The following is a 15,633-nucleotide window of genomic DNA, read 5'->3' as shown; positions in this document are numbered from 1 at the left end:
TGCAAGAGGAACTCTTTCTAGCTGGGGAGTTCCCTCTAAGGGCTGAGCGATGCCAGCTTGGGGACAGGAGAATCCAGACAAAAATGAAGCTGTCCTCTTCCCCTTTGTATGCAGTCATTCTCAGGGAGTTTTTCTGGTTTCACTATGTTGTTGAAGCTTCTTAAGTAGACTCTAGAGCTCTCTTTAGTCATAGTTGGCTACCTGATTGTTGGTTTCTGTGAGGAAATGAAGGCTGAAATCTATTACTCTGCCATTTTGGTGACATCCCACTGGTAAATTTTTGTATCTATTATGATGGTCTACCTTAGTAAATCTGAATTTTAAAAAACTCAAAGATGTTAAATGTTTAGGGATCACAATCACTGCCAAATCAGTTAATACTGAAAACAACACTATACAATACAAAAATTACGGAAAGATCTTATAATACACAAACAGGGCAAAAGAAAAACATAAACAAGCTCTACCACTGGCACCCTTAAAGCAATAAATCATGGCGGTGAAATAAGAAAAATACAAAACGTCATGATTCAGTGAAACTAAATCTCTATCCAAACACGGTAGGAGAAAAATGTACTGACATGTTATTTTAAATTTATAACCATAAACTTCAAATGGACCTTCAGTGCTGCCTGAACGTCCTACTTATTTCACTCACTGGTTCCCTCAAAAAGCTTTCCACACTTTCTTCTCAAACCTCTAACAGCCCTTCTTTGCCATCCCTCTAGCTGAGCACCCTAGTCTTCTCACTAAATGAGGAGAAGGAGTAAGAGGAGAACTAGCCCATGTACCACCACCACACTTGCAAACCTCCCCGCCTCCCGCCATGATGGTGGGCGGCACCCAGCTCCTCTGTAAGGCCAGCTCCTCGAGGACTGTCCTCACACTCACTCCTGAACCAAGATAATCACGCTTTCCTCCCTACCAGACCAAGGAAACCACACCTAAGAGTGTCGCCAGAAATCTCCACAATGCCGAATCCGATGGTCACTTGTCCATCCTCAAAGATCTTCCTCAGCCTCTCAAAAGCAACTGAGACAGTTACTGACAAGCTCCTTCCTGTCTTCTCTCGTTTCTGAAACTCCACACCCTCGGTCTTCCCTCTGCCTCACTGACTGCTCCTTCTCAATCTCATCTGTTGAACCCTTTTTGTCCCCTTCCAGACAGTGCTCAAGAGCTCAGTCTTCAGACCCACATCATTAATAATTTCTTAAGTCCCACGGCTTTATTTTTTTTTAATTTTATTTATTTATTTGACAGAGAGAGATCACAAGTAGGCAGAGAGGCAGACAGAGAGAGAGAAAGGGAAGCAGGCTCCCCACCAAGCAGAGAGCCCGATGCGGGGCTCGATCCCAGGAACCTGGGATCATGACCTGAGCCGAAAGCAGAGGCTTTAACCTACTGAGCCACCCAGGCGCCCCAGTCCCACGGCTTTAAATACGTTTTTTAAAGATTCTTTATTTACTCATTAGAGAGAGAGAGAGAGAACACAAGCAAGGGGAGAGGCAGAGGCAGAGGGAGGAGCAGGCTCTCCACTGAGCATGGAGCCTGATGTGGGGCTCGATCCCAGGACTCTGGGATCATGACCTGAGCCGAAGACAGATGCTCAACCGACTGAGCCACCCAGGTGCCCCTAAATACATTTAAATTTAACAGCACCCAAATCTATATGAGAGAGCCAACATCTACCAGAGCCCCATGGCAGTCACTCCTTACCACCATGTGAGTGGCTAATGGGCATTTCATATTCCACACGCCTGTCACAGTATACTTAATCTCCTCCCTCCAGTGAAACGTGTCCCCCACAAGGTTTTCTATTTCAATCAATAGCATCATCACTGCCCCAAATCCTACACTTCTCAGCAGTTTATCACCCTAATCCAAGGCTCAATGTGAATGAGAGCAATGCCCCTCCTAAAGTGATCCCTTACTTCCACTCCTGCCTCTACATTATCTTCTCAAAAGAGCTGCCAGAAAAATACTTTCTAAAATAAACCAGCAGGTTCCAATCTGGCGTTCAAAGCGCTGAGAAGCTGCCACTCTGTACAAAGCAGAACAAAATGAAAAAAATCAACAACCCTTCTTAGATCTCTCAAGAAATGACCAGCCCAGAATCAGGGAGACAGTCAGGTGGGTACAGAGAATCACAGTCGATCTGTGTGGGAAGCAGCGCCCGGGCAGGAAAACCTAACCTGTGGCTGACCTCGTGCCGGATGCTCGGTGTGTAAGTGCAGACAAGTCCGAAAGTTAAACACTCCGGGCACCTGGTCCTAGGGAAAGTGCCCACAATTCTGTGAGTCTGACCTCGAGGCGCTCAACCAGGTCCTCACAGCGAAGACCAGAGACAGAAGACCAGACGCGCAGCATTGTGACAGCCAGGAGAGCGCTCTGCTCTTCCCAACAAGCTCGGCCCTCAGGAGCGACCGTCCTGCCAGAGCGTCACGCGCGGCGGTTTCCTCACAGCCCGGCCCACCGAAGCAAGGGACATGGCACTACAGCCCACCCCGGCCAGCCCCTCCCCACGAAGCCAGGAAGGAAACCAGAAGCACTGGTGAAGTTCACAGGCCGCGAGTGTCAGCTCACCGACAACGGAGGAACGACGTGAGCAGGGAGACGGGATCTGAAGCAGCACGAAGAACTTCCAGAGACCAGACACATCAGAAATGGAGCGCGCTCCTGACGGCCCGAGCAGACCAGACGCGGCTGAGGAAGGAAGCTCGGAGCCTGGGGGTGACAAGGGGAACTTCCACAACCAGAAAGCAGAGAGAACAAAGACGGAGAAAAACAGAACAGGATATACGAGACCTGTGGGACAACTACAGAACATAAACCAGATCATGACACCGTCCCAGTCCGAACCTTCCAGACGGCTTACAACACCCACCGCTTACACAAAGCCACAAGCTCCCACACCGTGGCCTGTGAGACCTCACAAGACATGAGTCCTGCTACGTCTTCCACCTCTTCTACTCCCCTGTCCTTCCCTCTTTCCCAGTCTCACGCGTCACCCTGTTGTCTTCTCACGCTCCTCGAGCTCACCTCCGCTTCAGATCCTCTGCGTTTGCTGTTTCTTCCGCGTGGATGTCCCCCCCGGACACTCGCGTGGACCACTGCCCGACTCTGTTCACAGGCTGCAGAACCACACCTCCACAGAGAGGCCTCCCGTCAACACTCCACTGAGAACACCAGCCTACCTCCTTCCATTCTGCTTCACTTCCTACAGCAAGAATTTCTATTTTGTATGATATTTATGTTATATAATATTTTATATCATGCATTTGTTCACTTTCTATCTCTTCCACTAGAAATATGAGCTCCTTGAGGGGAAGAACTTTGACTTGACTGGTTCCCTGCTCATAGCACCAAGAATCATATCCATCTAGCAAAAATTAGGTGTCTAGTGAACAAGTGAAGTAATACATGACTACTACTATAATTTATAACAAGGTTTTTTTAATCTTGTATATCAACCTGAACTGACTACATTCAGATCACTAAAACGAAATAATTCCGAGTTGCACATAAAATGGTGTGTCCTGTTTCTAAAAAGAACCTTCATAAAAATACGTCCTTCTGAGGGCGCCTGGTTGGCTCAGTGGGTTAAGCGTCTGCCTTCGGCTCAGGTCATGATCCCAGGGTCCTGGGATCCAGCCCTGCTGAGTAGGGAGCCTGCTTCCCCCCTTTCTCTCTGGCTGCCGCTCTGCCTACCCGTGCTCTCTATCTGTCAAATAAATAAATAAAATCTTTTAAAAAAAAAAATACATCCTTCTTTCTGCATTGAGTTTCCAGACCCTAAGAGACTTCTAGTCTTTCTCTCCAAATAAAAGAGAAGTAAAATGATCCTATGGGTTAAATTTAAGATCCCATACAATTCTTGGTGATGGGAAGAATGATCATGTCTATTTAAACTCAAGTTTGTTTTACTTCTAACATACACATACACACAGACAGCTTGCTTATCTTTATTCTAGTTTTCATTAAGTTAAAATTTTCACCAGGCAATATATTCACAGTTTGAAAAAAAAAGTCTAAAAATGCATACAGTAAAAAAATCTTGCCCCTGTACGTCAGATAGTGAGTTCAAACTCCCATCACCAAAAAGTAACCACTGGTATCCCAAAGCAGGCATAGACAAATTACTCCAAATATTTCGGCTTTGTGGGCCATACGGTTTCCATCACAACTACTCAACTCGGCCACTGCAGGGTGAAAACACCTTAGACAACAGGTAAACAAATGTGGACAGCTGCGTCCTAGGAAAGCTTGGTCTGCAAATCCAGACAGTGAGCTGCAACCCCAGCACAGTCAACCCTTACACAACTGAGTTCAGATAGGTCCTTTCATAAAAAAGCCAGTGGTACTGTTTGGAAGGGACTGCAACCAAGAACGCTATTTGAAATAGAAACTACTCCTGCTAACCATAATGAGGTACTAACACACATTTTCATATAAATATGAAATATAAATACAAAGTTTTCAAATAAATAGATATGACATTATTCTAAGATGCCTCCTCTGTGATCTATGTTACTTCAAATATGCTCCTTGTGATGTAATCACAAAGAAGTGAAAGAACATTAACACAAAACTCTGGCCCGAAGCTTTCCCTTAAATGATAGCTTAAATACACAATTTTGTCATGGTATACATAAAAAACCAAACCAGAGTCTCTATTTAAAAACAAGATAAATCAGACAAACCATAAAAGACTCAATCTCAAAAAACAGACTGAGGGTTGCTGGGGGGAGGGGGGACGGGCGAGGGTGGTGGGGATATGGACATTGGGGAGGGTATATGCTATGGTGAGTGCTGTGAAATGTGTAAACCTGGCGATTCACAGACCTGTACCCCTGGGGATAAAAATACATTATATGTTTATTAAAATAAATTAAAAAATTAAAAAACAACAACAACAACAACAAGAAGATAAATCCCAAATATGTATTTCCCAGTCAATTTCAAAATGTATATTCCTGGTATGTCTTATAAAGGACTTAGTTTAATAAAATAAATCAAGAGCAGAAAGAATCAGCTCTCTGAAAAATAGATCATTGCTAGATGGGCGTAACCAGCTTCTCAAAACTGGAAGGTATTCTAGGAATGGTCTTACCTTAGATGCCATCTTCATAAAAAGCTTGTTTTGATTTTCTGCTGTTCCCATCTTTTCATTCTTGACCAAATCATTTAGACTGAGATTATCATCATCATGAAAGTATCTAACCCTTTCTTTTTCTTCATGAGTTGAAGCCTATGAGAAAATGAACATTATTTCATGAAAACATGGGACTCTGAAGTATTTTTAATTATCTGTAAATCTGATATTAAATGTAAAAACCCCACTACGTACCACAATCTTTCCTTCCAGTTTATCCCTATTCTATGTGCTTCCTGTCATAAGGATTTCCATCAGAATACCACTCCCTGTTCCTGTCCCATTACTCTTCTCTTCTCCAGGGATGGAAGTATGACACTATCTGATTTCTGGGTTGAGGGAAAAGCCAGAAATGCTTTATGCCTTTTTCTCTCCTGTCTGCTCTTCTTGTAGTAACAATTCCTAGCCCCATGGAGGGAAATCCGTCGTATCCAGAGATCGAGTAAGCCTACTGAAAACAAAGTATTAGCAAATCCATTTCCTACAGCTCTACCAGAAACAAAGCTAATATTCTGATTCTCATCTAAATCAGTCCTGGGTTTTCCCAGCAGCTGGTTCCATACTGACATGTGGAAAAGAAAAGGGCTATTTATTTCTTTTCAAATCCAATCTCCCTTACGTTCCCTTATTCTCACATTCCCTCATCGAAATAAAACCTGTTCTTCAACCTCTCTGAGATCTTTCGAACCACATTCTCAGTATTTCTTCCCAACATTACTGTTCCTGAAATCACTAGCCTAAACCTCATATTCCATGACTTCAATCGCTCCCTGGCTCCAGACCTTTGCTTTCTGGCCCTCTCATCCTTTCATTACACTCAAAAGGTAAAGCTCAACCCCGAACGAAGGTGGCTTCTGCTCTCTTTACCCCTGTACCTACACTGCTCGGCTGGAGGCAGCTCCAAAAGCCCACTTGTCATCTGGCATCGCATCTGTAACTCCCTAGCCAGGTCTGTCCTTTCGTGGAATCCAACCTTTTACTATTCTCCTGCTACATCTCCATTCCAAACACCAAATTCCTCCCATTTCATCAGAAGAAGGATCCATCCACTCTATTTGCTGAACAAATTACTATTCCCAGCAGCGCAGGCACTCAACAGGCAAATAATAAACATCTGACAAAAAATTATGAATGAACAAATCTTCTGTGGGCCCAATTACCCCTTATATGATATTCCAAATCTAAAACAAAAATTCTAACTTGAGAAAACTGAATACATTGGTTTTACCATCTCAAGAGCCTCAAGGTAGTGCTAAAAACTAATTGATAGAGCTGGGAGATGGAAAAGAAAATAAGGTTTATAAAGGATCACAGAAACTACATAATTAAGACATTACTGTCTATTGATACCCCATCACTACGGCTCAAATTAGCTAGCACAAGCTTTTCCCTAAGAGCTACGTTAAATATGTAAAAAGAAGCTAGAAACAATGGCAAAAAGATGTACACAAAATTAAAATTCCCAGGGTGCCTGGGTGGCTCTGTCAGTTAAGCATATGACTTGATTTCGGCTCAGGTTATGATCTTAGGGTTGTGAGATCAAGCCCCACATCAGGCTCCGGTCTGAACATACCGCCTGCTTCAGATTCTCTCTCTCTCTCCCTACACCCCTCCCCTCCAAAAAAATTAAAATTGCCTTAAACATTCAATGTTCATTCACAGTTATTGGAAAACCATAATTGAATCAGACTGCATTTTGTAAAATGCAAAGGGATATACCCAGGAATAAAAGTAATAATATAATTTACTACCTTCTAATGTTTGTATTATAAACCTACATTTCAGAAAATATTCTGAAGTAGCCTGATGCAAAGAAAGCCAAGGGGAGAGAGGAATTCTGAATTAATACACAAAGACCCATGTTAAGCATACCATCTGTCTCTTCCTTCTTCCTGCTTTAGATTCCAGAGGTTCTCCTGGTGTATGCAGAGGCCACACTCGCCCAGACTGATCTGTTTTGACAAGGATCACTTCTTGGTCTTCGTTCTATGGAAAGATTTGGAGATAACTTTTGAAATTATTGTGGAAAGTACTGAATATTTAAATTTAGTAATCAAAAAAAAAAGCATTAAAAGGACTCTAGCTTTCACAGGTAATTATAGGTTATCTTCAGTCTCCTGGAAATTCATTACCCATATAATGTAAAATGATCATGATCTCTTCAGAGAAAAGGGGGGGGTCCCAAAGTTCATTTTGTTGTGTTTTTTTTTTTAAAGCAATCACAGAAGCAAACTTAAAGTAACATTTCCATCTAGACACTATTAAAAGATGACTAAGTACCAATATTCATACAGGCATTGTATGGGAGTGCCCATAATTTATGCAGCATATGTCATGTTTAACCCATGTTTCTTCAATTTAAAGATGCTACTAAACCCTGATTATAAGAAATAAAGCAATGAGGGGTGCTTGGGTAGCTCAGTGGGTTAAGTGCCTGACTCTTGATTTTAGCTCAGGTCATGATCTCAGGGTCATGAGATCGAGTCCAGAGTCAGGCTCCATGCTGGGTTTGGAGCCTGATAAAGATTCTCTCTCTTCTTCTGCCCTTCCCCTACTCCCACCTCATCCCAGCTCAAGCACACACATGCTCTGAAAAAAAAAAAAAAAAAGAAAGAAAGCAACAAAATGGAAACAACAAACTTGCCAACTTAGCTGCTATAATGATGCTCCACACAAGTTCTATTCATTCTATTAATAGCACTAAAATGCTTCCCACTTCTATGATTCTTCAGAAATTATATCCCACTTGCTTTCAATCCATAATCTTTTTCCTACAAACTGTCAGCCAAATACATGCCTGCTACAGTACAGAATAAGATTACACTTTATCCTATGAGGAAAATGAATGTTATTGGAAAGGTTCTAACAAAGAATCACAAAAAATATTAGATATCTACTTTATTAAAAAAGCAGTTTGAAACAAATCCAAGCAAATTATTCACACTTCAGCTTTCTTCTCAAATCAGAATCAATTATTAAAAATCAATTTCAACTCCATTTAATAGAGATTTAGTTCCCTTGTTAAGATGGAATAAAAAAATACATTATCAATTATTGATCTTACATTCACACACAATACTATTATCACTACTTTTCTTTTTCAATTAGTTAACAGTTAATGATGTGTCATATTTTAAAGGGTATCTCTCAGCATTCTCTTACTGGGTAACAGAGATGGGCAACACTTTATTTTTTATCTAAGTTTATCAGATTGTTAAAGCTGATCTCCCTAAGGACTCTCAAATTACTAAATCTAATACATACTTATCAATCATCATCTTCCTTTACTGGAAGTATTTGATTCCGTTTATTATATTCTCAGCCTGAAACTCTTCTTATTCCAGTTTTCTAAATGCTCTACTCATTCCTGGTTCTGCCTTACCTCTCTCTGACCCATTCATCCATTAAATACCCTAAAAAATACCTAACTCACGTAGTTACTAAAAGAAGTACAGTCCCTGCCTACAAAAGTGTACAGCCCATGTATTGAGTGAATTATTCTCTACATGCATTAATCAGCATAAAGAGAGTCAACTTCACTCTCTCCTCCATCTCGAGCTATACTCCAAGTACTGATGACTCCAGGGTTCCTTGGTTTCTAGCCTGTGTAACTGTCACTCATACTGACAAAAAGATTCATTATGCTAAACACAAATGTAATTATGTCATTCTTCACTGAAAAACTTGCAGGGACCCCATATTACTCAGGAGAGATCAGTACCTTTCAAAGTATAGCCCACAGACCAGTGCCAGTCTGAGAATTACCCGCCATGATATATTTATCAGTCCATGATGAATTGGGTACAAAAACCAAATGTTTACAAACTTTTACAGCAATCTTCAACAGTAATTTTGTTGGTTCAATCTAAATTAAAATTTTGACCTATATTTTAGAATACCTTTATTTTTCTATAATTTTCATTGTGTTTTACAAAACTATTAGTTCATGATGGGCTGGAAAATCCAAAAGCAAAAATCAAACAAACAAAAAAACCCACTCTGACATAAAAAAACACTCTGATCGGGGCGCCTGGGTAGCTCAGTGGGTAAAGGCCTCTGCCTTCGGCTCAGGTCATGATCCCGGGGTCCTGGGATCGAGTCCCGAATCGGGCTCTCTGCTCAGCAGGGAGCCTGCTTCCCTTCCTCTCTCTCTGCCTGCCTCTCTGCCTACTTGTGATCTCCATCTGTCAAATAAATAAATAAAATCTTTAAGAAAACAAACAAACACCAAGATGCCCTTCAACGGATGAATGGATAAGGAAGATGTGGTCCATATACACTATGGAGTATTATGCCTCCATCAGAAAGGACGAATACCCAACTTTTGTATCAACATGGACGGGACTGGAAGAGATGATGCTGAGTGAAATAAGTCAAGCAGAGAGAGTCAATTATCATATGGTTTCACTTACTCATGGAGCATAAGGAATAACATGGAGGACATGGGGAGATGGAGAGGAGAAGGGAGTTGAGGGAAATTGGAAGGGGAGGTGAACCATGAGAGACTATGGACTCTGAAAAACAACCTGAGGGTTTTGAAGGGGCGGGGGTGGGAGCGTAGGGGAACCAGGTGGTGGGTATTAGGGAGGGCACAGATTGCATGGAGACTGGGTGTGGTGCAAAAAACGAATACTGTTACGCTGAAAATTAAAAAAAAAAAAAAAAGAAAAGAAAACAAACAAACAAAAAAACACTCTGATCCTCTAGCACAGTCTGAGAAACACTGTACTAGACAGTGAGATAAAGGCCAAGCACCTTAACATACTACGTAAGGCCTTCAAATTCAAATACTATGGCCTTCTTCAAATTCACTTTTTCTCTAGCTGTTCACGGTTTTCGTAAACTTACTGTCCTTTTTACTTCCGAAATAATTTTAGGCATGTTTGTATTGCTAGACCATAATCTTTTCAGTATTTGTCTATCTACAATTCTCTGTCTTTGCCACTTCTCCAGGCGAAGACCAAGCTAGACGCTAGCCAGTATCTACCACACCCGGTACCGCGGTGAAAACCAATGGGCCTGATAGACGGGATTAATGAACTGGTGCCTCAGACAGACTAATTCCTCTCCTACCACCAACCTAGCACGCTCCCAGCTACACTCCTCTTCTCCGTGCTTTTCTACATCCTGTTCCTGGGGCATGCCAAGGAACACCTCCTTTTCCCACTTTGGGTCCCCGAGACAGAAATAGGAGCAATTTCCATATATGCTACTCCATTAGCCCAGAACGTGGGGCTCATTTACGGACCTACAACAGGATCCGCACACGAAGGCCCGCAGGCCAAATCTAGCCTGCTGCCTCTGCTTGTCTGGCCCACAAGCTAAAGAGGGTTTTACATTATCAAATGGCTGAGGGAAAAATCAAAAGAATGCTATATTTCATAAGGAATAAAATTAAATGCAATTCTCATTTCCATGTCCACAACGCTGGACCGGAACAGAGCCATGCTCACTCGTCTCTCTGTGGTCTGTGGCTGCTTTTACCCGATGACAGCTTCAAGGCCATGTCTCTGAGTTGCCGTGACACACACTGGAAAGCCCGTGAAACCTATGTTTACTACTGGGTCTACAGAGACAAAGTCTGCCACCCTTGATCTATGTTATTCTTCAGGTGATAAAACTAATTCAAAATCATTTAATGCTCTATTACCTGAGCACAAGCAGGATAAAAACTTGCAACTGCTGGATAGCACCACCAACAGATTCCGGTGGTAACAGGGAGGGAAGAGAATGGGGACCCAGGACCCTTTCATTTTGTTAACATAGGCCTGACGTCCATTGCTGGCCACAATGGCCACCATGAAAACCAAGTATAACCTGGCACGGTTAAAAACCAGACAATACAGAAAAATACATGAAACAACCAAGCCAGAAGAAGGAGCCCAGAATTAAAAGTGGGTGCCTCCAGGACAGAGATGACGGTCTGAGAAGGGCTCAAGACATTGCCTTCCTGTGGTACGAATTGGCCAATATACACATGAATAGATGCTCAAAACTTATAGAACTGAAAATCTGTCAAATTGAAATATCATAGTTTTCCTATCAAATTGAAAAACATAAGAAAAAAATTAGCCTCCAGTGCTGGTTACACAGCAAGAGAACATATAGATATTTCTATAAGGATACTCATAGCTGTACTGTTGTTATAATAAAAGAAATTATGGCAACTTCCAAATCCATCAATAAGGCAAAAAAAATAAATAAATTATGGCATATACAGTATAATAGACTGTTCTGTACTACATCAAAAACTAATGATGGTTAATCTCACAAAACAAACTGAAGGTTGCTGGGAGGTGGGGGGGTAGGGATAGGGTGGCTGGGTTATGGACATTGGGGAGGGTATGTGCTATGATGAGTGCATGAAATGTGTAAGCCTGATGATTCACAGTCCTGTATCCCTGGGACAAATAATACAAAATATGTTAATAAAAATAAACTAAAAAAACAAAAAACAAAAAACAAAAAAAAAAAGACATTGCCTTCCTTTCCCACTGGCCGTCCAGCATTATTTGGGTATAACACACTGATTAAAAAGAAAAGGAAAGGAAAAAGCCTACATCGCTTTGCTTCAAAGCTGGTGTTTAAACATTCTAAACATCTGTCTGAAAGCCATTTGTGGCACCTTTCGCATAAAGGAAAATTCTTCCACTAGATCAGATTTTCCCACCAGTTGGCATTCTGTGAGTCTGTCATCACTGAAGGCCATAGAACATGTTTCTATCTTAAAATTTCAACAAATAAGCAGTTATGATAGTTCACAGTATTTTAATGATTTTTAAACAACTCCTACTGTATCTCTAATTATGTCCACGGAGAGCAGGCTATTTGCTACACGCAAGTTCCCAGCCGAGGTAGTGAGGGGACTGCACACGGGGCTGCCTTCCATCCACCGACATGTGTGTCCTGGCTGGCTCAAGGGTATTTGTTCACTTTTAGTTTATACTTCAGTTATTTCATTACCTACTCTTCAACATGTTTTCTCTCTCTTCTGCACCGGGTTCCTGGCCCACGGCACAGCCAGCCTGGCATGCTGGGGTGAGTTCTGGGGCCAGAGTGCCCAGGTGCCAACGCTGCCCCATCACAGAACCACTTCCTCATTCATAAAAATAAACAAAATAGCCGAGGTATTTTCAGGATCAAATCAATACATATATGTTATTTAAAACAATGCCTAGGAATAAAGTGAGTGATCAATAAATATGAGCTTAAGCTTTTCAATTGTCTTTCATGTCTCTAACCCTTTCTTGATCTGATGGAGTCTTACCTAGGATTTACCCCCCCATCTCTAAAATTCCTAGGATACTATTATTCTTCATATTCATCTACCATTGTTTCACCTTTTCTTTAGAATATTATTCCGTTCTCAGAACCAAAGCTACTAAACATGCTTACAGTCCCTTTGAGACTGTGCCGGCATTTTCAATTCACTGGCAATGAGTGTTTACATCCCAATTATTTTTTCCTATGTTTTCTGGCACATGAGTGTGCAAGCTTGACCGGGAGGGTCTGTTTCCTCCCTCCTGCCTCTCCGCCTCCTCTCACCCTTCAGTGAATGGTAGCTTTGACAGTGTCTCCAATCAGTCCATGGGGATTCCTGGTCTTGCCCTGTGAGCCTGGGGCTGTTTCACGTCGTCCAAGTCATGACTGCAAGACCATGTCTGCCCTCTTCCATCTAAAACACTTCCCAGCCTCCTAATTTCCTAGGAGCCCTAAGTACTCAAGGCCTTTTCCAGACTGCTTTCTCAGGGAGCCCGCAAACTGGGATGAGGCAGGGAGAGGCCGCATGAGGGAATTTCATTCCCATCACCTCAGAGGAGCTCAGTTCCCGGCTGCTCTGCCTCTCTTTGGACTTAGATCCCTACAAGCTCCAGATCCTCACTGGTTCATACTTCCGTTCAGTTCAGGGAAGTGTATCTTTACTTTTGCATGTTACATCTCTTCCACTTCTCTTTTTTATTTGGTCTGTGATTGTTATGTTTTTGTACAGAGTGAAGGCCTCAAAGAACTAACCTCTGGTCGGAGCACTCAGAAATGCTGCCCCATGATTTTCCAAACATGTTAGGTTGTGGGGACCCCTGGGAAACTCCACATCAACACTGCGATTCAGAACAGAAGAGATGGCCCAGCACAAACGGAAAATGTACGCCTTTCAGTTCCTCAAGCCCCTGCCCCGCCCCCCGTCAACACTGGAATTCTTCTAGCGCATGCTCTAGGATCAGAATAAAAGCACATATTTATTGGCATAATAATTAACATACCATTAATCAGTATCATAATGACCTGCCTAACCTCTTTGCCATAAAGCCGCTGGTGGGATGGATTCTAAATGTGTACAAGCTTGAGAAGATTAAAGATTACTGTAAAGGATCATGACTAAAAAACTCTAAGTAAAAACTAATGCTAGACTAGAGTTTACGTCACTATTTCAAAAGTGGATTATTTGGAGACACATTTAACTACGAACGATTTTAATTTTGTTAACAGATATTTTCTAGAACCAGTATAATATCTGGCACTGGCATAATATGAAAGGCAATTCAATTCTTCAGTGTCCTTTCTGTCTTTCATCATTGCTTCTTTGTAGTCCTACATAGGAAGCTACCCATGAAAAAACACGTGACTTTACATTTTATGTTTAAACCAGGCTCCTTTCAGCATTTGCCAAGGTGGGGAGGGATGAGAGGAAGAAAGGGGATTAAGAAATTTTTTAAATGTTAACAGACATTCTGGAATCTTTCCACACTAAAATAATAGAGTTCTTTAAGATATAAAATAAAACGTTTGTTATTTTGAGACTTATAAAATACATACATTTAAGGACAACATAGGTTAGTTAATACATCAGCAGCAACAATGAAATCTGAAAACTGTCTTATATTTTTCCTATTTAAAAGCAAACAGAGACAACTTTTCCAAATAGAAATTAATGTTTGTATAATTTTATAAAGTTCTGAAATACATCTCATTTAATTTCAAGAACCTTACAACACAGGTATTATTAAGCCCCATTTTACTAGGGAGGATACTAAGGATCATATACAGTAAACGATGAAGCTCCAGCCTCAACTCTCAATCTTCGGCTTTAAAATCCCCATGAGAGACTGTGGACTCTGAGAAACAAACTGAGGGTTTTGGAGGGGAGGGGGTAGGGGATAGGTGAGCCTGGTGGTGGGTACTAAGGCGGGCACGGACTGCATGGAGCACTGGGTATGGTGCATAAACAATGAATCTTGGAACACTGAAGAAAAAAAAAGACAAAAAAATCCCACATGCTATTTCTATTACTCCATTTCTCTAATAAAATGAGTTAATAAAAATGGTATTTGGTAAACACTGACTTTCTGAAAGAAAAGGTAAGCTGGCAATGCTCCTTTAACTGGTGATATGCTTTTTAATTACAAAAAATTTCTTTCACCAAAATGAAAGTCTGCACACCTCCTGAGAAGGCCTGAGTACCTGATTAAGGACTCAACAACCAAGCCCAACTGTAACTGTTGATTTAACATATTTATGATACTTCGGGATGAAACTGTGGGCAATCAGAAAAGATAGCTCCATAATTGGCATAAAATTAAATCAAAGACATTGCAGACTTTTCATTTTTAAAAAATACTGTTTCATTTCATTCCATTTGATCAGTGAACTCCTACCACTCAGAACCACTTCTGTCATTATAAAATCCAACAGCATGAATGTGTCTAATACGATGAACGAGATACAGTTCCAGGTGTTAAGGAATTCATAAATTAAATGGCAGGGAGAGGGGGAGAAAGAGGAAACATGGAATTCATACAAAAATCTGTAGTGGACTATTAAGTAAGATAAAATATAAACCCAGTAGGACCAGGTCACACAGGACGGAGAAAGAGACGTGTTCTTGGATACAAGTGAACCGGATCTTTGGAAAGAAAGGTAAAATGGTAAAGGGTTCAGAAGCGAAGGAAACAACCCCAACAAAGCACGAATATCCAGCACTGATGAAAGATTCCTAAGTAAAGGCGCGCTCATGTTCCAGACAAATTTTAAATTCATATTACATTTTAAACTTCTCAAAAATATTTCAAAGGCTCTTGCCTCTAGATAACCACCTTGGCTAAAGGAGCAAATAAGAACAGACATGACCTGAGGTCCTTACTGACCAAATGCAGGATTCTTCCGACTCTCCCACATTGCACTTAGACGAAACCTGGTGGCCATTGAAAGGACACCAGTGAGCAAAGGGAGGAGAGCACATAGGATGTGACTGCGACACTCTAAGCAAGAGACGACGGGGCGCTGACCTAGAGCAGTGACAGAACGAGGTACGTGCAGGAGGGAAGGCCAGTAAGACAATACTACTTGGTGGAACTGGAGTGCGCTGCCGGGAGAAAGAAGTAAGGACTACTCCAGGGTTTTTAACTCAGAAAAACAGCGGGATGAGCATGCAAGTAAGAGAAGGAAAATTACGACATGAACACTGCTTCAGTGAAGACATCCAG

The 15,633-nt window shown here is 41.6% G+C and overlaps 1 protein-coding gene across 2 annotated transcripts in view; it reads right to left on the bottom strand.

The window, feature by feature from the left end:
- CWF19L2 (CWF19 like cell cycle control factor 2) overlaps window positions 1-15,633 on the bottom strand; it is a 134,473-nt gene that overhangs the window by 46,671 nt on the left and 72,169 nt on the right. For both annotated transcript variants that reach the window (XM_080815180.1, XM_080815181.1), the window contains exons 11-12: window positions 7,025-7,138; window positions 5,111-5,248 (exon numbers count right to left, since the gene is read on the bottom strand). In XM_080815180.1, coding sequence (XP_080671306.1) covers window positions 5,111-5,248; window positions 7,025-7,138 — 252 coding nt within the window. The remainder of the gene's footprint in view (window positions 1-5,110; window positions 5,249-7,024; window positions 7,139-15,633) is intronic.

Source organism: Martes martes, assembly GCF_963455335.1.
Source record: "Martes martes genome assembly, chromosome: 10".
In the NCBI taxonomy this organism is placed as follows: domain Eukaryota; kingdom Metazoa; phylum Chordata; class Mammalia; order Carnivora; family Mustelidae; genus Martes; species Martes martes.
Note: the sequence above shows the minus strand (reverse complement) of the source record. Positions and strands in the feature narration are given on the sequence as shown.